The sequence below is a fragment of the Streptopelia decaocto genome (assembly GCF_964273445.1).
Source record: "Streptopelia decaocto genome assembly, chromosome: 7".
Lineage (NCBI taxonomy): Eukaryota > Metazoa > Chordata > Aves > Columbiformes > Columbidae > Streptopelia > Streptopelia decaocto.
Genome location: NC_138661.1, coordinates 67,690,273 through 67,715,513, shown reverse-complemented (window position 1 = coordinate 67,715,513; position 25,241 = coordinate 67,690,273). Strand labels below are relative to the sequence as shown.

Below are 25,241 nucleotides of genomic sequence, written 5' to 3'. Positions count from 1 at the left end.
AGCTACTAAATGGCAATGACAGGACAGCTCTGCTAATGTTCTCTTACTTTGGGTTTGATCAACAAGTGTGTGTAACCACAACTGGAACAACACTCATATGTAACCGCAGCTATAGCGACACGCGCGTGTAACCGCAGCTATAGCAACACGCGCGTGTAACCACGCCTGGAAAGACGCGTGCGTGTGACCACAGCTATAGCGACACGCGCGTGTAACCACGCCTGGAACACCGCGCGCGTGTAACCACGCCTGAAACACCGCGCGTGTAACCGCAGCTATAGCGACACGCGCGTGTAACCGCAGCTATAGCGACACGTGCGTGTAACCACGCCTGGAACACCGTGCGCGTGTAAGTGCAGCTGCGCTGTAGCTGCACCCACTCCTGGCAGCCGCTTCCTGCATTCATTAGCACGTTAAAGCGCTGCTGTGGGAATCAAAGAGCACCGCTGGGCACGCTCGTGCTTTCACCGCATTTTATTTAACATGATGTTATTTTTCACTTCTATTCAAGTGCAGAAGCCCCAGTGTCTTCCAGATTTGCCCAACACAGAGGGAACACAGGGAAAAAAAAACAAGAAGTTCTTCTGATGGCAAACTAAGAACTTGCATTGACTTCACCAAGGCAATTAAATAAACCAAAGGAAGGTTAATTTCTTTTTTCAAACAAGAGGTAGGGAGGCACGGGAAAAAGGAAATACTGGCAAATCTCTTTGCATCACCTGCTTTAGATCCATCTCAAGAGAGATGATGAGGGCGCTGTAATCCACATGGTGGAGGTTCCAGTCTGGAAACGGCGAAGCCGAGGGTGGCTCCCAGCTGCCAGGCCGCACTTAGGAGGGGCTCGTTTCTTCCAGATGAGGTTTTCACAATCTCTGTGCTATTCAGAGTTTTGGAAGAGGATCGGGAGTAGGCAAATGCTGTCACAGTATCAAAAAAAACTCTTTCAAAAATGAGTTTGCTAGTGCGAAGAGTGTGGTTTGTAACGGACAGACCGTTCACGCCGGGTTGCCGATCCAGCCGGCCGCCCCGCGCTGTTGGTGAACGGCTGAAGAGGTAGCTGTGCTCAGACGGTGACTTTCTCCATGACGCTGTCCGCAACGTGCACCTCGTCGGCTTGCACCGTCACCGCGGCCGACTGGCCGCAGATGTGCTGGTGGTCCTTCCAGTCCTGCGAGGGAAGAGCGGACGCGAAGGCCGTGAGGGGAAAGCGCCCTTGGAAAGCTGCACAAGCAAACGTGCTCCGGCTGCCTGCACCACACAGCAAGTTCTGCTGCCCGTTCCTCTGGCTGTGCTGAGGCCCAGCAGGCAGAGCTGTCTGGCTCTTCACAGGTCACACAGCCCCAGCCCTCTCCCCACAACTGAATCTGCAACCCACAAACAAGCTCATACCTTGCGCTGGCAGAACGTGGAGCAGTAGTTGACTTTATGGCATCCTGTGCACTCATTCGTTGCCTCACGGCCGCAGTTGACACAAGACTGCTGTGAAAATGGACAGCAAAGCGACCACATCAGAGATAACAACACCACAGAAAACGAAATATACCTTAGTTTCCCTCTCTGGTGGGCAACAAAACCCTAAAAACCATGGCTGAGACACTGAGTGGTCATGAAAACCTGCCCACAGCACCCCAGAGACACCAGGTTACTGCAGGGCTGGTGTGTTCAAACTGCACCGTGCAGGCTGCGCACAGGCCAGTGAGACCCAAGCTCGGAGTTTATCTCCAATTTAAAGTTTTAAAGGCACATTTGGTTGCTTTTTGAGAGGAAAGAGGGATCAGCTCCTACAGGCTGAGCAGGCGGGTCCCTCTGCAGTCAGCACCACGCCGTGTCCAACAGGGAAAGAGAGGACAGGAGTACAACTAAGAAGGGTACAACAGGAGCAAGGACTTGAACCTTGGAGTAAGGCGAGAGAGGATACATGGATAGAAAATCACACCTTGCTTTTAAAGGATGTTTTTGTGTCTATCGCTTTAATCTTGTATCAGTGACATCAATTAACATAACCTGTATATTTAGGTGGAAATATAATTGAACTATCACAAAAATCAGCACTTCACAGAGCACTCTGTTTCCAGCTCATTAAATTACTGACAAATGATTAGCACGTCGGAGCAGCCGCGCGAGGCCCTGACAGGACGCGTTTCTCGGCTGTGAAAGTGTCACCGGCGTCTTCAGTTCCACCAGCTCCTTCTCTCTTTGAGCACAACCAATCTAAGAGCGCCCTGATTAACACCCTCTGCTCACGTCTCACCAGTGTCCCTACAATTAATGCTTGGTGTGACTGAACTATATTTGTATTCCTGATGTAGAGCCACCAAAAAGGGGCCTAAAAGTTCCTTGCAAAGCCTGTCCCAAGGGGACACCTGATTGAGGCTTTTCATAACCCGAACAGTCTTGGAAAATGTTGAAAACACACAGTGCGTGCAGTTGTAACTGGAGCTCCCAGGAAGACTGTTGAATACCACAGACAGCTGCAGGCCTTAAATCCTGCGTCCTGAACTAACTCAGCTCTTACTCCCGTTCCCAAAGCCAGAGGGGATCCTGCAGTTTTAAAAACCAGGACAAAAAGGAAGACGTTTCATCCTGTGAGAGCTGGTGACGGCTGCAGCCCCCAGGGGATGCGGATGGATTAACATGGGCAGACGATGAAAAAGGATCGGGAGGACCTGGGGAAGGGGCCGCACTCTGCTCAAACAGCGTGTTAAGAGCTGCGGAAGGCAAGGCCGGATGCACAACACTGACTTCTGCAGCATCAATAAAAAACTCCACATCTTTAAATGGAGTAAAACAAAGAACAAAAGACTCTTGGTGAAATACGGGGCATCCCCAGCTTACCTTGATGATGATTTCTGTTTTCCCATCCACATCTTCTGTTTGTTGAAATAACTGGTTCTGATATTGCTGCAAGGAAAAAAAACACCAGACTTATCATTTCAGAGCCACAGTCCAAAAAAACGAAACACCAGCCCACACAAAATACAAAACTAAACCAACAACAGACAAACAGACAAAATTAACACACTCAAGACCTTAGAAACAGCATCAACCATCCCCATTATTCCTCTTTTTAATAAAAGCACAAAAGGGTTCTCGAAGAGGTTCTGAATGTCCTCTGGGGGACTTTCAAAGGCCACTTTGGGTGTGTCGCACGTTTACTCTGAACCAGTTCAGGTCCAAGCAGGTGCTGCTGGGGGACAAGACTACTAAACCAAAGGACTTCAGAACTGATCCCAGTTTGATTACACACTAACCCTGATGTAAATGTATTTGGACCAGTTAAAAACTAAGAAAAGCCCCAAGTCCCCACCTTCAGGCAAAGCAGGTTTATCCAGGAGTGACTATGACCCAACATATAAGGAGATTAAAGGCTTAATTTACAAGTGTCTCTATGACCTGACATCGCAGTATTTATTCTCCTGTGAAATCACAACCTTCAAAACCTTCATATTACCATGACACAAATTCAAATGAATAGGGAGACAGAGGAGGCGGCCAGGAAACCTCTTGCTGTGATTGAGTTCTGCCGTTATTTGACAAACAGGCAAGACCAGGCTGATCAGCAGAACAGGACCCCTGCCCGGCATCCCCAGCGCTCCCGGCACCACGCGGGCAAAGCACGCGCCACGCAAGGGAAACGCCAGAAGTACCATTTGGAAAACCAAAATCGTGTCCAAGCCATAAGGCAGGGAATGCACCGGCCAGCTCGAGGTGCGGCCTCTGGCCTAAGAATCAAACCTGCTGCATCTCGGGAAGAAAACGATGCGTTAACGTGAGTGGGAAGCGGCCGCGGGAGCTGGGCCTGGGCGCCCGGTGCCGCAGCCGGGGCCGGCGGGACGTGAGGACAGAGGGATCAGGCCAGACACGGCCAGATCGCTCACAAAACCGGCTCCAGAAAACCAATAACCTCCAATTCCCAACTGTTCTCCCTGCTGCTTTGAGGGACACGAGCCATTATTTGCTGACTAGAGCTACATTTCTTAAACACCCGGCCCTTTTTAGGTTAATTTCATACTCTCTAGCTCTGAATTTGTTTAATCTTTCTAAAAAGGAATTCGGTTGGCCCAGCTGTTAGCTGATTTAATCTTCCACCTTGTTTCCAATGGGCCGGGCTCCAAAGGCATCGCTGCATTACAAGAACAGAGCTATTTCCATTAAAACACTGCTCAGATTTCAACACTGATCCTTCTTAATTTATACAGAAAAACTGCTGAACACGTTGCCTGAATATCTTCGTTGTCTTCCAGCAACGTCTCCTGGCACAGAATTTGGGCAGTTCATGTATTCTCCCCCTCCAAAAGTTTATCTGATATAAACCATGGCTTAATGCACACTCAACAAAATTACATTAATCCACTCCTTTGGGCCAGTCCTGCAAACTATCAAATATCTCTTGCAGGAGAGCCGGAGCCTTTGCTGCCCCACTCACTCTCTTCCTAAATGTCTTTCCCTAAATCAAAAACTGCAACAAAACCAACACTGGGATGTACCGAAGGCCGGATACACTGCGTCACAAGGTAACTGATAATGAGGGTGGAGAACTTTCTCCTGAAGTCCTGACAGAGCAGTTGTATTTTATCCCAGGCAAAATGCTGCATGTCAGAAAAAGCTTACAAATATTTTTATATTTTTATTTTTGTAATAAGCATAACGCATTTTAGATGTCAATATAAACACTGAGCTGGGGGGTTTATGGTTTGGTTTTCCTTCAGCATGTTGCTCCCCAAGACTCCTAAGTAACATGAATGTAACTTCTCTTTGGTGTTTGCCCATGGGAAGCTGCAGCAGCCCGTTCCCAGCAGATTGCTTTAATCCTGCTCTGTCCTAAGTCACCTTCTGGGAAGAGCTGAGTCTACAGCTCCATTACGAGTTAATCTGTTGTGCCTTTGCTCTGTAGCTCTGATACAATGTCACAATCCTTCAGGTCTAAATACCTGGGAACATCCTGCTGCACAGAAATTCACAAAACAGACATAAAGCCCCTGTTTCCTTTGTATTAAACCGGTCCAGCAAAAACCAACGGCAGCCAATGGGGGACGAACCTCGTCCTCCCTCCCAAGTCACTTCACTGTCAGAAGCAGCGGTTTCACCACACGCACTCAGGGTGGGAAAGAGACCTGCGTTACCAATCAGGGGAACATCCATCACACCTGGACAGTGCCTTTGGCCAACACGAGAGCAGACAGCCCATTATTTGACATTTATTGTAATTATTTCCAGCACCAGCCCTCCAGAAACCTGGAGGTTTTGTCAAATACGGAATTCACTGGCATTCAGAAATAGCTACGTGCAATCTCGTCCGGACGTTTCCAGCAGCCAGCACGCAGCCACGAGCTTCAGAATTGCTATTTGGCTGTTAAAACAATACCACAAGCAAGCGTGTTGATCAAACATCTTGCTGTTCTTTATGTCCCTCTGTCTCTTGGGGCCACCGAAAGCCCCCACCAGCCCCACTCACACCACGTGCCGAGAGCAGCCGCCGCACGGCAGGACGCCCAGCGGCCTCCCCAGCCCAGGACTCAGCGGCCACGTCCCCGAAATCGAGGGATGGCTGACGGGAGAGCTCAGGACTCGGGACACCCAGCGTTCGGATCCCCGGCCTGCCGCCCGCTGCTCCTGCAATCCCAGAGCACTCTGCTCCTTTCCCCATGATACAAATAACTCAGATTTCTCTTGGTAATACTGCCCTCAAGACATCAAGAAACCATTTCTAAGCCAGTGAGAACCAGCGAGAACCAGCGAGGTACCACTGTTCATCCCTCAGCCAAAGCGATGCCTGTGGCTGAGTCACCTCCCCTCCTCTGGCGTAATTACCTCTTTCCTCTCCACATCAGCTTGGATTTTGGCTTGTGTGACGGCCGCCTCGCGGAAGGAGGAGCTGGCCTGCTTGGCCTGCTCGATGAGCGTCTTCAGCTGCTGGGCGGTGCTGAGCAAGGAGTTGACCATCTCCTCCAGGTAGAGCCAGCTGCGCTGCTCCGTCACCTCCAGCCCGTTCACCACCGAGGGCGAGATGGCTTTGGTGGGGGTGCTGGGGGGCACCGCCAGGGCAGGGAGCGAGGTCAGCACTGAACGGGAAGGAAGAAAAGGAAAATAGAGAGAATGAGGGCATTCATTTCCATGAAGTGGGGAGTTTTGTTGTTGTATTACTTGGTTGCCTTTTTTAAAAAATACAGTCTGCAAAAGTTTCCAATCCGGCTACGTTTTCACTAAACAAACCTACCTCCTGCGAACATGTACTTGGAATCTTATGGTTTATCTGGGAAGGAATGCACACCTCCCAGCGTGGGGAGAAGCACAACTAAGCAGGGAGAGCAGCATTCCCAGGGACTCCTCTGCCATTATCATCACAACGTCCACCTAATGTTTCCTTTAACCATCCCTAAGTGAGATTTAAGTAAGTTATTCAGTGACCCATAACATCAAGTTTTCTGCAATATTCTAATGTCACTACACAGACATCAATTCTCAGGTTGCAACGCTACAAAAAATAGGCAGCGATCCACCCCACGCTCCCCTGCACTTCCCAAATTCTGATCTTAACCACACCCCCGGCCCAAGGCTGGAGCAAACCCGCTCCTCAGCGAAGCGCCCACTTCACACACGAGGCTTCTTCCAGCACCGCACTGAGCACTGAGCGTCTTCCCAGACAGCAGCTCATTGAAGCGGATCAACCACTGACCCCTTTTTGAGTCACACGTGGCAGTTTTGCAGGCAAGCAGCAGACGCTGGAGGAACCCAGCGCAGATGTGGAGACAGGGTGAGTCCCAAACCCGCAGCGTTGCAGGTCCCTTTGCTGACAGACAGCATTGCAAGTTCTCCCCGCAGGTAACCGGACATTTTACCCTCAGTGGCCCTTAATTAAAATAGTAATTTCAATCCATTTGCACATGACTGGGGTAGAACTATTTGCACTCAGATATGAGGAAGAGATAAATGGTCTCTTATCAGGAGCTGTTTGCAGAAGAGCCTTTCCCACCGCGATGTTTCCAGCACAGTATTTACCCCAGCACAGCATTTGATAACTTATCTGAGAGGAACTACTTCCGATTCCTCATTTTGACATTGGTATATCAGTATTCACCGGTGGAAAAAAAAAAAAATGAATGTTTAATTAGCAACATCGAGATCTGACAAAGAGCTAAAACCACCAGCCAGGTTTCATTCTGGACAGGGCAGGAATTGAACGGTGCTGCTCTGAATCGGTAAATAACGGGTCACACAGAGGGGAGAGCACAGGCTTTCAAAAAGCCTTCAGACTGCACAAAGGAATAGAAGATGTTCACAGGATCTTTTCCTGATGTCTGAGAATGGAAACAGGGATGGAAACCTGCTCGTTGTGTCAGCGAGCTCAGTACCAGAGTCACTTCACAGAGTCACAGGCTCGATAGAAACACATGAAAACCAACACTCCCAGTTTGCAACTCCAGCTTCTTCAACACTCCCAGTTTCTATCGGTCCAGGCAACGCTCAAACAGCACCGTAGTTCACTTAATGTGTCTGTCAGCTCAACAAATGGAAGGTCATTAAGGTATCCGGGGATTCATGAAGAGATGGGGAATGTTTAGAAAAGCTTCTGTGAGATAAATTTAAAGGTCTCCTTGGATCAAATGCTAAATGAATATTTCACCACAGTGCCCAAGCGGTGCGAAAAGCCTTGAAGCGAAAGCCTGCGGACAGGCAGGGGGACTGCAGGCTGATTTAGGCTGCAGGATCACAACAGCTCCTCTGGTAGAAACTAACAAATCCAAGTTCTCAAAACCAGAGTGGGAAACTCTCCACAGAGTGGAAAATCTGCTTGGCCAAATCTTAATAACCACAAAACTCATAAGTCAAACAGCCAGGTTTTTTTTCTGCCTCAGTCTTTACCTTTGCTGAGAAAGATGAGAGTAAATGGAAGCCCTGCTGTCCCTCACACCGTGGAGATAGAACGTACCGATTTTGGGGTGAGCCGTTGGCAGCGCAGCCTCAGGAAACGGGGAGATCTGGCAGTTGTCCTGGTAACCGGGGTAGTGGGGCTCGGGGTGACTGACCCGGCACGGCTGCTGCACGTTGGCGTCCTGAACTGCACAACAACAACGGCATCACAACCAGCCTGCAACAGCTGGCACGCATTTCCTACAACCCATGTACACGGCTAACAGAACGAACTGAAATGTATGTCAGGCATTTAGATCTTGGTTGATTTATTCTGACATTTTTCAGCATTTATTCAGCATTTTTCACTCAGTTTCAACACTCAGCTATTTTTTTTGGTTTTTGGTAGTATTTTAGGACAAAACCCCTAGAACTCAGCAGAGGTGTATATCAGCAGCTGGAACATCTGCACAAAACTTGTAACTTCCTTTGTGCAACTGCTGAGATTTCACGCTGCTGAAACCATTTCAAGGGAAGGACAGTGGGTTACGCAGAGTCCCTCTGTTGACTCTTGAGAAATAAATCCTTTGTGCAGCATTCAGAATGCTGCTTCCCCTAGCAAGGGGCACCCAAACCCTTTTTTCTCCTTCTCAGGGATATCTGGCAGACAAACACCTGAACTCTTACCAGCAGCTCCAGTGAAAACGTCTCCCTGGGATGGACTTTCCGAGATAATCGCTGTGGCTTCCACTGTGGACGTGCGGTCGAAGGTCAGGGCGCCGGAGGTAGTGATCTGCCCAGAGGGACTCACCGTGACTGGAAATATTAGAAGGACTTTGGTAATTAACACTCAGTGCAGAGGCCTCGGCTGTTCAGCTCTTCATTTCCCTGTTGAGTCACCCCCTCGGGGAACTCACAGATCAGCGCTACCCCAGTTTGGGTCACACCTGTGACCAGTACAACTGGAAGCCCCGTTTGGCTTCTGCAGGCGCTGCTCTGCTCAGCCTCTGGGGGTGGGAGGCCAGGCCGTTCACTCACAGCAACTTTTTCATTATGATCCAAAACTTAACACCTACTGGAAAGATCCAGCAGGGCCACAAAACCCATCAGTTTCTGGCTGATCCTAATTTATTACAACTTTAGCAAGAGTGGTTCTTGCTACTTAAATCAACATTAAAACCTGTGGGTTACAACTAATTCTGTGAGAGTTTGGTGAGCTGGACAGTTTTAGCTGTCTACACAGTGATTTAACAGGCCTGGTCAATGCAAGGAACAAATCACAAAATCCTTTTGGATAAATATACCTGAGTGGCTCCAAAATGTTGAAAATCCTTTTTAAACAGGATTAATTAAACTGGCACCACTATTTGGTAACAGGCAGATTCTGCACCACACCGCTCAGCCAGAAGGATCTTTTCGCAAACCATAATACAATTTCAATCCATTGAGGAAACAGATTTTTGCCTGGTGAAACATGCAGCTGCCAGCGGGACACGCAGAGGCCTCGGCCAACGCCAGCGAGCACGCGGGCAGCCTCCCCCCCTCACGCTAACCAACACACACAGGTGCAGCTCTCGGGGGGAACCCAAACAACTCCACAGAATCCTTGGGTATTTCTTTCCCTGCTGTCGCATCTAATCTCATCTCATCTCATCTCATCTCATCTCACTTCTGGCCGTTCTTTTTTGGATTTCTGTTGCTTCTTCCCCAGATCACTTTGCAATGTTACCATCCAGATGAGGCCAGCGTGAGGGGAGCAGGAGGGACACAGGGATGTGACTGCGAACCTGTGAGCTGGATGAGCTTGCAAATTAATTTCTGTTCTCACACAGATGGTTTGACAATCAAAACCAGTACGTAACAAAGCGTGTCCTGAATGTTAGAGAGGAATTTGCAGATGAAAGTGTCACATTCTGCCTCTTCCATAAACAACTTGCAGGCTCTGGATTTCATTGCAGCTGCACAGAACCTACTTTGTATATTTGTATTTCGATAAATAGCACAAAGCTTATTCCACAGCCCCCGCCAGCTTCTAAAGGACAAAAGTTAAGTGCAGGGGATGGCATGGGGATTTCGGGCAGAGCAGAGAAGGGCCAGCATCGCCCTCAACCTCATTTCAACAGGAGGAAATGTCTCAATTGACATTTGTGACAAACCCCCGTGACCCCACTCGTGCTCAAGGGCAGGACCCCCCGGCCCCCCCGCTGCCCAGTTGAGCGAGCAGCCAAAAGGGGAAAATAACCCAGAGCTCAAAACAGGAAACCTACTGCTCACTGCAAAACGGTCTTAAGATGCTTAAAAAGGAACCTCCTGAGGTCTAGAGTTGCATTTTTTTCCTACCTGACTTGCAGCCCAGATGTGGCAACACTGTGTTAGTTTCTACAAAATAGGAAATGCAATTACCTAAAGACACCGAGTTGATAAAAGCGTCCAATGAAAAAGAAGTGGCAAAAACCAGCCAGTTTTCTCAGCTGGTTAGTTCTGAGGGGCCACTGATGGATATAACTTATCTACTGGGGCAGTTCTTCATCAAAAAAGAGCAGCGACTTTCCCCAGGAGAAAGGAACCTACATGTGGTGGCGGCTGTGGCAGGAAGCAGAGTGATGTTTTTGGGGCAGTCCTTCTTCACTGGAGTCGCAGGCATTTCATTTTCTTTTTTCCGCCTTTTATATGGCACGAAGAGTCGTACAGGGCCACTCTAGGGAGAAAAGAAAACAGCAAAGGCAGTAGCTGAGGCAGCTCTTTGGAGTCTCTGAGTTTACTCTCATCTTCCCAGAACAAGAGTGAGGGGAAGGCAGGAAGCAATTCATTAGTTTCAGGTGTAAGAAACAAGCAAATCACCCAGTTCACAGCAGAAAAGAAAGGCAGAACACCTGGTCAAGTCAAGCTCAAGACTTCTGCTTTCAGGACTTTAACCTCGGGTTTGAAACAAACAAGAAACCAAACTCCAAACCAACCAAGAAACCCAAGCAGTTTAATATGAAAATATGATCCAACATAGCGTATTACATTACTGCCTTATAAGTCATTTCTGACAGCTCAAAAAAATTGAATCAAAAATCACATATAGCTTTGACACCCCCAGAAGGCAGTTTATGTAAATACATTCTTTAGAAAGGAAAAAAAGACGAGAAAGCAATAACCATCACCCAGTTTTACTGAGGCTACTACGCCATGGCGCAAGCAGCTCCTCACCTCCTTTCTTTATGAAGCACAGAAAAAGCTGCAAGCACAGCCCTGCTCAGCACGTCCAGGACACTCTCAGCCTGCCCAGCAATGGCTGAGGCAGCTCCAGTGATCAATTGTTTTTAAACCAACGGATGCAAAACCTACAACTCACCAGAGTCATGTCATCGCAGCAAGCAGCACAAGTACAAGAGGCAGCGTGAGGATTTAAAATCCCATCCTGAAATTAGAAGATTACTAGTTCAGCATTAGAGTCACCCAAACACTAAAGGATTTAGTGCTTTTTTAGTCTTTTTTTTCTGCCGAGAGGTTCAGACAGCTCCCAGAAAGACTGACCAACTCCCTCCTACGGACCCTGCGCAATCACAGAGAGCAGCTCCGCTCCACCGTGGGGATGCGGTGAGCAGACAGGAGTGAAGGAAGAACAACTTTCAAATCAAAAGGCAAGGACATGAGAATTTGAGACTTTATCAAGTTTCTGCCCAGACAGAAACCAACTGTCAACCTAATGGCAATGCCCAGTTCTCCAGGAGACTCCTGGACACTGCGGGAAATAAACGACCTCAAAAAACACTCAGTGTATGGTGCAAATGAAGAATATATTGGCCAGACAAAAAGAATGGAGCAGATCAGGGTACTGAGTTACAGTCTCATGGGTCAGAGCTCACTCCTCAACTTGTGCGACCCAGCCCAAGGCTGCACTTCATCCTGCAGAAACCGTAACCCCTTCTCAAGCACGAGCAAGATTTGTATTGCGCTATTTGAAAACCATCTAGAAAAAATTCCTCCCACACCACTGATTCTTAACCAAATCAAAACGTTGTTTCTGCCCCTGCCAGCAGAACGGAGGAAGTAAACTTAACCTTACGTGAATAAGGCACTGCAGGGGCCGCCCGGCGTAGCGGATGCTCCTCTTCCAGTCCTTGCTGCTGGCCCGTCCCGCCATCGCTTCAAACTCTGTGGGGCTGTACCAGTTGTCCCCTTGCTTAATGCACCTCCCGCGGCCTCCTGAAATGAAACAGAAGAAATAAACCGTTAGTAAAGGTTAAGAATTGTTTTGTCACTTTACTAAAGAAGCAAATACTGAAATTGCTGGACACAATAGCCGTTAATCTGCAGCAATCACCCCACAGGCCCTTCTGCTACTTCTCATCACTCCAGGACAACTGTGCCCATTTATTATCTCACCTGAGACAATGACAGTGCTTGTTTAGCGAGTGCCAACTTTGGGCCTCGCCAGTGCATCAAAAGGCTAGAAAAGATTACTCAGCCACAATAAAGATGAGTCTTTCTTGGATAAACACCCTGAATTTAAAGCCCTTCCTTAATTTGCACTTAAATTTCTAATCCTTCTGGTCACGAAGCAAACTGTGCCCAGGAGGCGAGCGCTGCGCAGTCAGCCCTGCTGACACGACTGCTGCTGCTGCCTCCTCAGCTTCCCGCGGGGACAGAAGAGACGAGGAGGGGCCAAGGCCGCTCCGGAGTCCCATTAAGAGACAAGCTCTCTATTTTCCGTTCCAGCAGGGATCCTCTGGAGCTCTGCAGAAACACCACTCTCCTCCTGAGAAAAAGAACGTCAGAGGAGTCAACCTATTACTGGGGAGACTCACTGCACAGCAGCCCGTATCTTCACAGATTTAAGAAAAAAGTTTAAAAGCCTCTGAAGAAAGAGCAAAATGGAAGAGAATGATAATATCCAAAGGGACTAGGCTGGCTAGGAAACTGTCTTTTTTCCTTCACAATTGGCCCTTAAAGTAGCCTGGTCAAAAGCACACGAGTAGCCGTCATGCCTCCTCACCCGAGGCTGTTATTACCTGAGCCGAGTCTGTTTTTATACAGAATGCCGCTGATGTTCCGACACCTCACCGGGAGCTCGTTCTCATACACAGACGGGTCCCAGTTGTACTTTGTTCCAGTTTTCTCTTGGACGGATGTTAAAGGGGTAGGAGGAGATTGCGGTCCTTTGAAAAAACAGAAAAGAAAGGTGGCAGTGACCAAAAAGCATGCTGGCTGCTCCGCAACGCTCTCGGTAACCTCTACACGGTTACAGGGCACACCACAAAAAATTCAGCTTGAACCTACTGAAAACAACTCAAAGCAAAAGGCATCTTAGGAAAGATGCTCTAAGCAGCCGACCCTGTGAGGGGTTTGGGGCACTCAAGGTTTGCCATGACACCCTGTGGGCACGAAGGGAACTGCCGAGCAGCCGTGAGCAAAAACCGCAGTAACGACATCAGCTGCTGCCACACTCAAATATCCGCAAGCAGCCCGAATGGAGATAAAACTAGATTCAAGGATAAGTTCAAAAGAACCCACGTGCAGAACTAGGAGACTTGTATTTTTATTGTCCATATTAACGTGATCCACCTGCCTTTGGGGGTGGGATGGGTGCAGAAAGGCATCCAACAGCCCTGCAGCAGGGCAAGATTCTTCAAGAAGCTTATTTGCAAGGGTTAGGGCAAAGAATAAGAAAATTAAATATATTTCTGACAGGAGAAAAAAAAAAAAAGCCATCTAAGTATTCCTCTATTCCCAAGAAATACAAGTACTGTGTGAAGAAGAGACAAATGATCCTCATAAGGCAACTGCATATTATTATGCACATAAAGATTTTTAATCCTAGAAACACAAAGTGGAGAAAAAGCGACCCCTCCGGGAGGATGACACTCCAAACCGGGCTGCCTCATACCTGGGGTGAGAGGCGCCGACGGCCCCTTCAGCCCGGTGGTTTCTACGATGCTGCCGTCCGTGTGAACCACGATGAGCGTGGCTTTCTCAGTGTTCAAGCTGTCCCCGATTTGTAGGGCCGTCCTCCCAGACTGCAGAAGAAATGAAGAGTTTAAACTGACAGGGTTAAAATACCAATGTATTTCAGTATTCCTCCAAACCCTCCCAAACGTACCCTAAACCACCAATCAGTCTGGCAGTTATTAGGTCAGTTTTTGAGGTTTCAGTCAACCAAATTCAAAGGTTACATGTTCCAGGTCACCAGTTCCATTACAGAATGAGTATATGGGGGTGGAAAGATAAAAAAAGTGATACAGAAAAGAATGTATGTCCCCGAGATGATGGTTTTGTGACTTAAAACCTGTATACTGCAATGAAAATGTATCTGGACAATAGAGTAGTGAGGTGGATTGCAAACTGGCTTAAGGAGAGAAGCCAGAGAGTGGTAGTCAATGGTGCGGAGTCTAGTTGGAGGCCAGTATCTAGCGCAGTGCCTCAGGGGGCAGTACTGGGGCCAATATTATTCAATATATTCATTAACGATTTAGACGAGAGAAGAGAGTGTACTATCAGCAAGTTTGCTGATGACACCAAGCTGGGAGGAGCGGCTGACACGCCAGAGGCTGTGCTGTCATCAGAGACCTGGACAGGATGGAGAGTTGGGTGGGGAATAAGCTGATGAAATTTAACAAGGGAAAGTGTAGAGTCCTGCATCTGGGCAGGAACAACCCCAGGTTCCAGTATAGGCTGGGGAATGACATATTAGAAAGCAGTGCTGGGGAAAGGGACCTGGGGGTCCTGGGGACAGCAGGATGACCATGAGCCAGCACTGTGCCCTTGTGGCCAGGAAGGCCAATGGCATCCTGGGGTGTATTAGAAGGGGGGTGGTCAGTAGGTCAGAGAGGTTCTCCTGCCCCTCTACTCTGCCCTGGGGAGACCACATCTGGAGTATTGTGTCCAGTTCTGGGCCCCTCAGTTCCAGCAGGACAGGGAACTGCTGGAGAGGGTCCAGTGCAGGGCAACAAAGATGATTAAGGGAGTGGAGCATCTCCCTTATGAAGAAAGGCTGAGGGAGCTGCGCCTCTTTAGTTTGGAGAAGAGGAGGCTAAGGGGGCACCCTACTAATGTCTATAAGTATATAAAAGGTGAGTGCCATGAGGATGGAGCCAGGCTCTTCTCGGTGGCAAACAGTGATAGGACAAGGGGTAATGGGATCAAGCTGGAACACAAGAGGTTCCACTTAAATTTGAGAAGAAACTTCTTCTCAGTGAGGGTGACAGAGCACTGGAACAGGCTGCCCAGGGAGGGTGTGGAGTCTCCTTCCCTGGAGACATTCAAAACCCGCCTGGACATGTTCCTGTGTCACCTCACCTGGGTGTTCCTGCTCTGGCAGAGGGATTGGACTGGATGAGCTTCTGAGGTCCCTTCCAATCCCAAACATACTGTGATACTGTGATACTACAGCTTGATTGCAAATCCTCATTTACTCTTTGCTAAGGCCCTGCAATGAAAGGACGGACTCACCAGCACATGTCCTGAAATTGAAGCTGCGTTTGCCACAGATGTAGTGAAAACATTGTCTGCGGAGGCACCAACGTTGGCCACTGTCACTGTGGTGACTTCTGAAACACAAACCAGACATTACATTAATTTTTTGCTGCACCCAGGGAGCCTGATAAACAGCTAACTACTGACTTGTATTTCCTTCTTCCTTCCTATTCAAAATTAGCTTTATTTTTCATGACACACTTATTACAAGCACAACCATTCTGATTTTTACTAAGCTTTGGGCTGAACATGCTTTAACCTCCTTGAGACCACAACAGTAGTTATGAGCCTGTGATGAACTACAGGAACAATGAATATTGCATCTGTGCTAAAAACCCCCAAATTGTGATGCTTTTTATTAAAAGCGGGGTGACTGGCAAACACCAAGATAAAGAGAATGACTGCCTCCCCCTCTGCTATGTATTAACTTCTAAGGTGCCACTCCCTGTACGCTTGGTCTGGTTAAAAACTGTCTGAACTTACAGCCCAGTCTTTCTGTGATATACAGATATTTGGCTGTCTGGCTGAAATCAGAGGGTTTTCAGTGCCTCGTGGGGGGCAAGAGGGGAACACCAGCCCTGGAGCTCCCATGGAGATACCCATCTAGGCATGAAGGGCTCTCAAACTCCCTGCGTATCAGGACTCGCCTTCACAGTTCTGCATGTTTCAGGGCACTTTGTTAACGGGACAAAGGGTCAAAGGAATTGTAAACGCACAAAGCCGGCTCTTGCTCATTTTACAGGGAAGAAACCGACATGTCGTGTAACAGCGGTGTGATTCTGCGAGGGCCCAGCTGGCCCTGCCCCCTCCTGCGGCGCGGCGGGGCCGGGCCCGGGCGGGCCGGGGCTCGGGGGCAGCCGGCGGAGCAGAGGCAGCCGCGCATGCGCGCTCCGCCCGCCCTGACCTGCGAAGGCGGCGGCGGCTTCGTCGGCGCTCGGCAGGGGTTCGGCTCCCATCTCCATGTGCTCGGCATCTGCCGCCATCACCGTCACCGCCGTCACCTGCGCCGCCGCCGCCTCCTCCTCCTCCTCTTCCTCCTCGGGGTCGGGGTCCGGCTCCGACTCCGAGGCCGCCGTTTGAGGCGGCTGCTGCTCGGGTGCTGCCGCAGCCGCCACTGCGGCCGCCACCGCCGCCGCCTCCGCTAAGCCCAGCTGCTTCGCCGCCGAGTCGGCGTCCTCCATCCGCGGCGTGCGGGGGTGGCCGAGCCCGTCCGAGCGGGTCCAACGCCCGCCGCTCCCCCTCGAACGCCGCCGAGTCCCGCTTGGGGGGGGGCGGTCCTCCGGGTCACTCGGGCGCTTTTCGGCGGCTGCCGAGCGGCGCCGAGCTCGCCCGAGCGCTTCCGAACGTGTTCCCCGGGCTGAATCGAGCGCTTCCGAACCGCTTCCGATGGTGCCCGAAGTGTCCCGAGTCTTCCCCGGCCTGCGCCGAAGGCGGTCGATGGTTCCCGACGAGCGGGGCCCGCGTTTCCTGCCGGCTGGCCAATCCCAGGGCAGGACGCAGCCGAGCCCGGCCGAGTCCGTAGAAGCGCGGCCCGAAGCGGTACCTGACAGATCGGGTGGGGAACCCGAGCCCGCCCGAACAGGGCCGAGTCCCCGAGCGGTCCGGCCCAGAGGGTCGAAGAATCCCGAGCTCGCCCGAGTCCTTTCCGATCGCGCCCGAAGGCGGGTGAGGCGGACGCGAGAAAAGCCGAGCGGTGCCGAGTCCTCTCCGATCGCGTCCGAATTCCCCTTCGCCGGCCCGAACGGAGAAGCCCGAACGGGCAGTGCCCGAATCCGCCCGAAAGCGGCCGAACCGGGCCGAGCGCTCCGATCGCAGCCGAAGGCAGAGAGGGGGCGGGGAGACGAACGGTCGCGGCGCACGGGCTGCCGGGACGCGGGAGGACCGGCGGGGGCGGGGCGCCAAGATGGCGTTCGGGAGGCGAGGTGAGCGGCGCGTTGCCATCGATACCGGCAGCTCCTTCCCCGTGTCGCGGCTGGGGAGGGTCACCGGGGCGCTGCTCCCCGCCGTGGCAGAGGACACCTCTCGCCGCCCCAGGCGGGGGGACGCGACGCAGGGACAGAGGTGGGCCCGGCCCGCCAGCCGCATCGCGACAGCCGCATCGCGACAGCCGCATCGCGACAGCCGCATCGCGACAGCCGCGGCACGCTGAGGTGGATCCCGGCAGGATCCCGGGGGATCTGCGGGCCTTGTGTCGGCGGGAGGAGCCGTTTGTGCGGCTGCTGAGCACCGTAACTCGCAGGCAGACAGCTTTCCTGAGCCCGAGTGACACCCCTTGAAAAGTCAAGTTTTTGCTTCAAATTATGAACCACCGGGACGCAGAGAAAAAAAAAAAAAAAGCCCTTCCCACTCATTAGCGGCGTCAAACTGGTTAATTTCCACTTGCAAAGAGGTCAGAGGTTTCCCTAAAAAATATAAATTCAACCCTAGGTGGACAAAGCTGCTTTTGAAAGCTTTGGCTTGAACAATCAGCGTTTGCCCGAACCCTGAAACCACGTTGGCGCAGTGAGGTGCAGGGTCACATCACGTCCAGCTGCTCTGTGCTTTTGATAGAGCTGTGGCGCTCAAAACCAAGCCCGTTTTTTAGCAAAGGGGCTGTGTTGTAGCTGCGGGGTGCACAGCGTCACTCGCAGGCGTCTGAACCCAGCAGCAGCCTGGAGAACCGCTCAGACTTCTGTCATATTTTTCTTTTTCCTGTACAGAACGCTCGCTTTCCAATTAAAACCCCCCAGCTGCAAGTTCATTAATCCTCGTGGTGAGATGATCTGGGGATGTTGGGAAGAGCAGCCTGCTCTTATACCTGAATTTATATATTCAGCTGGCATAGTACGGACTACAGAGCTGCAGGTTCCCTGTCAGAGCCTGGTGTGGGGTCTAAATGTTTCACCCGTGTGACACGTCCCCTGTCACTCAGGGAGGCAGCACGTTTCAAATAACAGCAGCTCTCAACCCGCTCAGCGGGACATGTGCAGGAAGGTCGTCAGTGCCCTCTTGTGGAAAATCATTTTTAAAAATAAAAAGTTTAAAGCTGGAGAGCTGCCATTAGGGATTTACCTGCACAGTAAAATCGTATTACTCTAACTATACCACTGGCATCACGGCAGCGTAGCTGCCCAGTGTTAATAAGGCTACACCAGTACAGATCAGTGTTTGGTTATACAGAAAAAGTTTCCAGTCCAGACACTTCTTTGGAATATTAACATCTGCACATGCATTGTGGTACTTCAAATTAACATCCTACTTCACATTCGAAAATCACCCTAAAACAGAGACATCTCCTTGTTGCGCAAGACGCGTCACCTTGACACAAGGCGTTACTTTCACATGAGAGTTTATACCGGGGTATAAATACAAACACATCTTTTACCATTAGTCGCTGCAGAATAAGATACGTAATTAAAGCTTTAACTCCCATTCTGCAACAAGAAGCATCAAAATGTGAAGGGATGAGTCTGTTGGGAGCTCCAGTCCCTTCAGAGATACAGCACAAATCACTGAAAATTCCTGCCTATTTCCACTGTGTTCCCAAATTGGGTACTTTAATCAGGTGCCTAAAGTTAGAGGGGATTAATTTGGGCCCAACTGCATAAAACTATGAGGTGACGAGGACAGTGCCCTCCAGAAGCCCAGGGGTGAGGATGGGGAGGTGATTTGACAATAAGGATGCTTCTGAGCAGCCAGGTGAAATGGCCTTTCACAGGCAGTTCTGCTCTCTGTGGAACAGTGACCGTAACTTTTCAGTTCCTCATGTGGCTGAAAGAGGCTGAGAATATTAATGAGTTACTTAAGACCTACTTTAGTAGGTCAGTGCCATCATGTTGCAAGGGAATTTTATCCGTGTGTGTATTTTGCAGAAAGAAAACAGTAAAATGCAGTGGTTGGCTTAGAGAAAATATTCTGTATGATTTCTGTGGGTGATTGGAACAGAGAATCATAGAATCGTTTGGTTTGGAAAACCTTAAGGTTTTGCATAGAATGACTGTGCTTTTGAAGGGAACCGGTTGGGAAGGGCGTTATTTAGAGGAACCAGGGAATGCGTTCTCACCATTTCAAAACAAGCGGCACATTCTGGTTCCCTTGTGCGATTCCCGTGCTCCCGCGTAGTTGGAGGGAGGGATGTCACCTGCGAAGGGACGGGATGAACGAGTTCTGGGTGGTGCCTCTGCTGCTCTTCATGTTTTCAAAGAGATGGGTTCCTTGGTGACTTTTCACAACAGGGGTTTCCCCCAAATCACTTTAGAATTGATGTAGTTGAACAAGTTATTTTTGGAACCTGAACTGCATAATGTGAGAAAACAGTAAATCTTGCCGTGAACTGAGAAAAACCAATTTCTCAAGCATGCTTGACGTCTCTAGTAACATCAGTTGTTTGAATGTTTCTGCAGCACTTTTGGGAATATTTAGACTCATTTTCTTCTCTTTGATTTTTTTCCTTCTCCAGGGAAAGGAAGAACTTCATCAGTTGTATCCTTTTTGTACCTTCCACCCCTGCATGTGGGAATCTTCAGGAGGTCTGGCTGAAATGCATTCACATCTTCCTGTCTAATAAATTTGCACAATGCTATTTTTGTGTTAATTCTGTAGAGTTTTCCATCATCAGCACCATCCGTATGAAGCAAAACCGGTAAAACATTTCTTCCAGGGGAAGATTTTTTTGCAGCATTAGCTGAGATTTTGGAGAGAGCCCCTGAACCCGCCCTGCGGTCCTACATTTATGGTCACATCACTCTCATTTCCTTAGGAAGCGAGGCTAAAAATGGGATGTGTGGGCCGCTGGGCCCCGCGCAGCGCAGCACACCTCACCTCAGCTCACCTCACCCGCAGCGCACAGGAGGTAGTAAAAGTGGCTGTTAGTAGTAGTTCCTCTTCTCTCATGTTTATTCCCTCTGCCTTCACTCCTGCCAAGATCTAAGAAGCCTCCAAAGAGGAGACACCCTTGGCCTCAGAGATTTCCATGCTTAGAACCTATCTAGTAATTTTTTGCTCCACCTTCCTCCAACTGGAAAAACCCCCAAACCTGGTTCTGTGTTAATGAAATGAGCTGCTCTGGGCAGGGGAACAGAGCCAGCGTGTGGGTGCCGCTGCCTCCAGAGACCGGCTGGGCAGTTCCCCTACATCTCCCGTGATGAAGTCCCTGCTCGGAGAGATTCAGGACTGGAAAAGGGAAGAGAGGGGAGGATAAAGAACATCTTGAGTATGGAAAGCCAGGTGTGGAAATAATGAAATCTGCACTGAGATCTTCCTTATATCAATTACGTTGTATTATTTAAAGCTAAGAAAGGCATTTGGTATCATTTGGTTATCAAAGACACATATGAACGGGCAAACTTTCTGGATTCTGGAGCCACATTCCAGCTTCTCCCTGTGCTGGTAAACCCCAGGACGTCCTACACATCTCCTGTATTTTATTATCACATGCTGCCGTGCCTAAGAGAAAACGATTCCTTCAGTGCGGATCTACCTGCCATATAGGAACGGGGGGCGTTTGGAGGGTGTATGAAGGATTGTGGAGCTCTGAATGCCTTGGCAGTGGATCCACGTAGATTTATTGGCAATCCCAAGTGACTTTTTGAACCCGACCCAGGAGGCCACAGTTGAAGCATTTAGTAGAAAAAGGCCCAGCAGCAGATTTTGAGGTTACTGGGAAATGGTGATTTGATGAAATGGATCCCACCTCATTGCTCTGAGAAATCCTTAACAACAGATATCAGCTCTCATCTCTTCCTTTACAGATTCTATTTTATGTAAATGGCATCTATTACATCTTTTACTTCTTGGTGACTCTTGCAATGATTGTTTATAAAAGTAAGTTGCACATGTTCTAACACAGACACTGGCCGTGTGCTTATGGCCCAGCTGTGGTCTGTCAGCATGCCTGCTCTATACTCCTGCTTTATTTACTCTGTGTTATTTGACAGGTCAAGTTTTCAGTTATCCAGATGACTTCTTGGCTCGTGATCTAGCCCTGCTTTTCATTATGGCCATTCTTGAAGCGCTCCGGTTATACTTGGGTATGTCACATTATCACTGGGCCTTTTCAGTGGAATATCCTCTCTAAACATTAATCATTCTGAAATTGAGTGTGTGTCAAAACCTGCCAGGTTAGCAGAGCAGCAGACAGTTGGAGATTATTGTTCATTTCTGTCATTAAAATTTAACTGACTGATCAATATATTTGGCCAGAGGGTCAAACAGAATTTGCTCTCATATGAAATATAATCTCTAACACCACTGAAAGCAAGAGCTGGGTTGTCAGCAAGCAATCGAACTGGGACAGCACCTACACCCTTCCCTTCCCCTCCTCTGGAAGACACACATCAGTTCCAACATCTTCATTTCACTGAGGCAGAACAGTGTAAAGTGCCTCCTGACCCCTCTCCAGAGCTTGATAAAACTTCATAAAATCCTTTTTTTTAAAAAAAAACAAGTTACAATTAAAATTCCTAAGCCATTGATGGAAGGTGGGTCTCTGCTGAGTCAGCTGAGTCGCTGCGGGGTGGGTTCCCCTGCTGCCCTGAAGCTCCTGCGTCTGTTTGCCTGGAGCCCGCTGGCTGAACAAAGCAGTGAGTTTCAAATCTAACGTCGTCAAACAGCAAAATCTGCTGAGACCGGCTTGGAAACAAGATGCAAGGAAGAAAAAAGTGCAGCTTCTCCACTATGACAGTAACTTGAAATAGGAATAGATGAGCAGGGAACAGAGAAGATTCCATATTGCGTAAGATTGTAAAATCAGGATTGGATGTCCTTAGATGTGCATCGCAGTTGTCACATTGAGTGTGGCGCTGGGGGACCCGGGGGAAAGTTTGGTGGTTGATCGAGAAGCTGAGCGATCAAACGGGTTGCAGCTTCAGAGCCAATGATCTGTGGTGTGACTTTGAGTATCAACTGGGTGCTTTTTATTTAGATTAACTCTGGTCAGCAAGAAGTGGACTGTCTGTTGGTGTTTGTTCTTATGTTTACGGACAGAGCCTCAATTGGGGTTGGTATTTCAGTGTGCTCTGAGCTGTGACAACTAGAGCCTTTTTTGAACAGGAATATTCTCAACGTGGCTTGTGATATTGCCAGGAGAAATCAAAGACTCACGTCAGCTTTTTGTTTCCACCCAGGCTCCAAGGGTAACCTGACAGAAGAGGAGGCTCCGCTGGGGCTCAGCCTCGCAGGCTCGCTGGGGAGCGTGGTTTTGTCCGTCTATTTCTTGGTGTGGCAAACGTACGTGCTGAAAGCAGACGTCATTCTAAACTCTGTTCTCCTCTGTGCTTACGGGTTCGAGTCGGTACTAAAGGTCTCAGCCATTGCTGCTTTTGTCAGCTAAACCCCAGCAGTTTTCAACACGTTTTCGACATTTCTTCTATAAAAGAGTGGGGTTCTATTTAAAAAAAATAATTCTTCTGCATATAAAAATGCTGTAAAGGTTTCTCCCGTTGAAAGCACACAATTTGAGGGGCAGAGGTCTCCCTGAGCGGTGGGTAAAACATCCTGTCCAGCAGCCGTGTTACACCATCTCCTCAGCTTATCGCTGGGCAAAGGCAAGCGGCGATTCAGCAAAAGCGCTTAATGCTCTCGTATTCATCAGGGATCGAGACTGAACTTTCATTCCCAACACAGAACAGCGGCCACTGCATTGTCTGGCTACATGCCACTGAGGTTACGTGAGTCTTCACAGCACAACAGCAACCAAAGTGACACAGAAATGAATGAGGCCAGCGCAGTCCAGGCTCATTTCTGCCCTCCCACAGACACTCGTGTGTTTGAGGGCACAGTTTTGCTTTTAATTTCATTTGTGTTCTCAGAGCCCAGTGGTAATTTCCCTGCCTTTAGTAGGGCAGCACCTGCTGAGTTTTGCGTGGCTGGCTCTTCAGGAGGCGGAGGCCCAAGGCGGGAGCGTGAGGGTTCCAGGGTTCTATAGGGGGCCTTAAGATGAGCAGAAACATTCACTAATCCCTCACCCTTCTGCCCTATTTAAAAGTCCAACAGAACGTTGTCGGGTGTATTTCTATTCAGTGTTCAATGTGTTGATTTCCACGATTCTGCAAAAATTACTGCATTCAAGCCTTGTTTTTTAAATGAAGAACTGTGTGCAATTTCCTATTTTTTTACTGTATCAAAAATATGTATTAGTGTAAAGCTTGAGAAGTTTGTGGGCTTTTTGTACAAGCAGGTTTTTATATTCAGAATTTCCTATTTTTGTATTTATTTATTCAAATAAATAATGTTTGCGATCTAAGAAGCGTTTGAAGTGCAGAGCACCTTGTTCAGATCCTGGGCTCCAGCTCCGCCTGGCAGCATTCACGGAGCGTTTGGACAACGCCCGCAGACACGCTGTGAATTTTGGGGTGTCCGGTGCAGGGACACAGTTGGACTCAGTGATTTGGGGATCAGCTGCACCCATGAAGACAAGGGGACAGTGACAGAATCGCGCACTAAGGAGCAGTCAGGAAACGGAGGGGCCAAAAGTTTCTGTGCTTAATCCGCGTGAATCGAACACCCGCCCGTTTGTCCTTCCAGATTTGCGTGGCATAATGGAATGTACCCACCGCATACTTGTCACATACCAAGCTGTATCTGCCCCATTGATGACAAACATACCAAGCACAACTCTTCTCTGTATGCATACAAATAAACCCACATTTTTTCCTGGTACTTACACCTGCCTTACACAAAGTACAAATCCGACAGTTTCTAAAGGAAATACTTCAAAGTGGAATTTGGTTTTACCTGAATGCAGGTGAACGGCAGATGGGGTCTCACACGTTAACTTCAGGTCACAGCATCTGTGCTTGACCTTCCTTCTGTGGTGCGCTCTGCAAACAAAATACAAACTATCAGCATGACCAGGGTGCGGATTCGGGAGCCACGCAAAGCCACACAAAGGGAAGGTGTCCCTGCCCCGGGTGCTGGACCCACCATGGATCCAGATCACCACCCCTCGGCTACGGCCCTACAAGCAGTTGTGACGCTGTGCCATCAAACCAGATCCCTGGGCTGATCCCGAAAAGAGCCCTCAAAAATGGTTCTTCGATGAAGGTGTTAACGAGGTGATGACTGCCACGCTTCTGCTGTCCCCCAGCACAGCATGAGTCTGGGACAGCCTGCAGAGTAAAGCAGCCTCCTCCTTGGGTTTTACAAAACCGTGTGTCTTATATACGCGTTATAAAACGTGGTGAGCCCTTTGCTCCCTGACCATCACCCAGATGAAAAACAAGAGCGGGACAACGCTTGCTGCCAGTCAGCAACGGGGTAAACGTACACATGCGAAAATGAACATACATTTTAAGCTCATTTCAGAGGACAGCCTGGTGGCTGGCAGCCTGGCCACAGACACCAGGATGGCTGTCAGTCCTCACTGGCACCAGCCTGGGTAGGCACCCTCAAGAGGGCAGGACAGCTCTGCTTCGGTTTTCCAGTTTACAACAGAATTGCCCATGAACTTTTTTTGGATTAGATGAGCAGGCACTGGGGTCCTTCTGCTGCTGAGAGCCCTTCGCTCTGATGAATGTAGAAGGAAGAAGAGTCTGGAAGCTTCAGATAACTCCTTTGTCTTGGGTGTTTCCAGGCGTTGAATGGGAATTGTCATTTCTGCTGGTGCCCCTGATTTCCTGACAGCTTCTCTCCACGCTGAGCTGGCACAAAGACCCAGAGCGGACCAGGCCCTGGCCTCAGAGCTGCCCTGGCCAGGCGCTCCTCTGCAAACCGCTCCCATTCAGAGAAGCAGAGCACGGCACAGTGAAGCCATTGATGACATTTGCCAGACATAAGATTGCTGGAGCTTTTAATTATGAGGCCCAGCCCTTCTGAAACAGGATGAGCAAGTTCGATGAAAATGGCATTAAAAATTTAGAGGAACACATATTTTGAGGAGCTGGGTTTGGGTGTTGTTTACTCTGCGAGGGAGAAGTCTTTGTTCTCAAGCCATCACAGGGTGTCTGCCGCCA

General features: G+C 49.3%; 2 protein-coding genes across 6 annotated transcripts; one reads left to right on the top strand and one right to left on the bottom strand.

Annotated features, from left to right (window-relative positions):
* Nucleotides 1–456: 456 nt before the first annotated feature.
* Nucleotides 457–24,072, bottom strand: DEAF1 (DEAF1 transcription factor). 2 transcript variants are annotated; one of them, XM_082059413.1, is made up of 13 exons: nucleotides 24,025–24,072; nucleotides 15,289–15,386; nucleotides 13,727–13,856; nucleotides 12,852–12,998; nucleotides 11,906–12,045; nucleotides 11,192–11,257; nucleotides 10,423–10,549; nucleotides 8,539–8,667; nucleotides 7,931–8,059; nucleotides 5,812–6,062; nucleotides 2,836–2,901; nucleotides 1,390–1,479; nucleotides 457–1,168 (listed from the first exon to the last, which is right to left on the bottom strand). In XM_082059413.1, the coding sequence occupies exons 5-13, from the start codon at nucleotides 11,981–11,983 to the stop codon at nucleotides 1,064–1,066; spliced, it is 1,041 nt and encodes a 346-aa protein (XP_081915539.1). In that variant the 5' UTR covers nucleotides 11,984–12,045; nucleotides 12,852–12,998; nucleotides 13,727–13,856; nucleotides 15,289–15,386; nucleotides 24,025–24,072; the 3' UTR covers nucleotides 457–1,063. The 2 variants fall into 2 exon arrangements, with proteins under 2 accessions (XP_081915539.1, XP_081915538.1); XM_082059412.1 differs by lacking the exon at nucleotides 24,025–24,072 and adding an exon at nucleotides 16,217–17,152.
* TMEM80 (transmembrane protein 80) lies at nucleotides 17,161–23,945 on the top strand. Of its 4 annotated transcripts, none has more exons than XM_082059433.1 (5): nucleotides 17,161–17,234; nucleotides 19,751–19,773; nucleotides 21,021–21,114; nucleotides 21,228–21,320; nucleotides 22,416–23,945. In XM_082059433.1, exons 1-5 carry the CDS (start codon nucleotides 17,216–17,218, stop codon nucleotides 22,619–22,621), a joined length of 435 nt encoding a protein of 144 aa, XP_081915559.1. In that variant the 5' UTR covers nucleotides 17,161–17,215; the 3' UTR covers nucleotides 22,622–23,945. The 4 variants fall into 4 exon arrangements, with proteins under 4 accessions (XP_081915559.1, XP_081915562.1, XP_081915561.1 ...); XM_082059436.1 differs by having other exon boundaries at nucleotides 17,207–17,234; nucleotides 19,751–19,820; nucleotides 21,042–21,114; XM_082059435.1 differs by lacking the exon at nucleotides 17,161–17,234 and adding an exon at nucleotides 17,436–17,462 and having other exon boundaries at nucleotides 19,695–19,773.
* Nucleotides 24,073–25,241: the final 1,169 nt, after the last annotated feature.